Source organism: Oreochromis niloticus, linkage group LG4 (genome assembly GCF_001858045.2).
Source record: "Oreochromis niloticus isolate F11D_XX linkage group LG4, O_niloticus_UMD_NMBU, whole genome shotgun sequence".
Classification (NCBI taxonomy): Eukaryota; Metazoa; Chordata; class Actinopteri; order Cichliformes; family Cichlidae; genus Oreochromis; species Oreochromis niloticus.
This window is the reverse complement of record NC_031969.2, coordinates 30287820-30289204: the sequence shown is the minus strand read 5'-3', so window position 1 is coordinate 30289204 and position 1385 is coordinate 30287820. Positions and strand designations below refer to the sequence as shown.

Sequence of the window (1385 nt, the reverse complement as noted above, 5' to 3'; positions counted from 1 at the left end):
GTTTACAGGTCTGAGGTTTGATTCTGTATCAGATCAAATAAAGGAAGACTGTCACGCTGAACAAGACTTTAACCAAAATTACACTGCAGTTGCACCATTTCTTTTTTTAATGTTTTTTTGTTACCAAAAAAGGATCTTTTCGTATTGATCCTTCTACACAAATAAATGAGATACTTCTGTCTTAAATGTTGACTCATGGGAGGAGAAATCACTTGTGGGTTAAGCAAAAGTCAGACTGTCTTCATGGCAAAAGTACATTTATTTCAAGAAATTTCTTACATTTTAAGGTCAAGGCAAAGCGATGTGATTAAAAAACACAATTAAGAGTTAATGACTATTCAGAAATTATGAGAATCCAAAGTATCGTGTGCTGACTGATTAACATTTTATTAATGACCTTTGTTGATTCCTGGAATCATGATCTACATGACATGAATACATCTTGGGCAAACAAACATTAATCTTTTGTTGTTGTTGTTGTTTTTGTTTTAATACCAGAAAAACACATTTTTATGCTTTTTTCAGATTAATGAAATCAATGCTTTTAAAACTCCTGGGAGACCCTGAAGAGCTGCTCTGCTTATTCCCAGATGAAGCTCAAAGGCAAATCACCAAGTTTCTCCTGAAGGACTTGATCCACTCTTTCACTCTGTGCAACAGTCAGTGTGTTCTTCCAGTCTCCAATCTGACCTGTAATGAAGACAAAAACACAACACCTGATACCCTGATATCAAACTTTTGTGCACAGCAGCTGCAGGTCTGTTATGTTACCTTTGCGCAGGAATTTCCCACTGAAGCGCTCTGGTGAAAGATGCTCATAATTTGCTTTCGTGTCATTCTTCATGTTTTGAAATGTAGCTTTTTCCACAAGTTGACTGATGGCGGCTTCAGTCAGGTTTATCCCTAAGAAGTTGCAGATCTTCTTCACTGATGCTTTCAGGTCCTGAAAGAAAAGCAGGAACGCAACAGAAAAACAACCTTAAACTCTGCCAGATATTTTATTTAAGTTTCCTTTGGAACAACAAAAGTTTGAAGAAACATCTTACCAAAATCATTTCCTCGTAGGTCAGGAAGAGGATGTTGTACTGCTCTCTGTTTAAATACCACTCCCTGACGTGGTCAAACCAGGATGATGCAAAAACTGTATAGTGGAATAATGCATCCAGTTATTTGGCATTCTCATTTAATTGAGTTCACATACAACCCTCATGTCAAAAGAGGAGCTCAAGTGTAAGCTCTGTAGTTACCTATAGCATGACTGCAGGCACGATCAACCCACCCATTTGGTTCAGATGGATGGAAGTCTATTACTAATCATGCTAATCATGCAGTGGTAGTGCCTCCGAATGTAGTACAGATTTTGTCAGTGTGCTCAATCCCTACAT

At 37.7% G+C, this 1385-nt stretch overlaps 1 protein-coding gene across 1 annotated transcript in view; it reads right to left on the bottom strand.

Moving 5' to 3' along the window:
- Positions 1-480: 480 nt before the first annotated feature.
- LOC100709413 (amine sulfotransferase) overlaps positions 481-1385 on the bottom strand; it is a 6475-nt gene continuing 5570 nt past the window's right edge. Inside the window, exons 5-8 of the mRNA XM_025906659.1 lie at positions 1248-1310; positions 1047-1141; positions 772-943; positions 481-690 (exon numbers count right to left, since the gene is read on the bottom strand). Coding sequence (XP_025762444.1) covers positions 581-690; positions 772-943; positions 1047-1141; positions 1248-1310 — 440 coding nt within the window. The 3' untranslated portion in view covers positions 481-580. The remainder of the gene's footprint in view (positions 691-771; positions 944-1046; positions 1142-1247; positions 1311-1385) is intronic.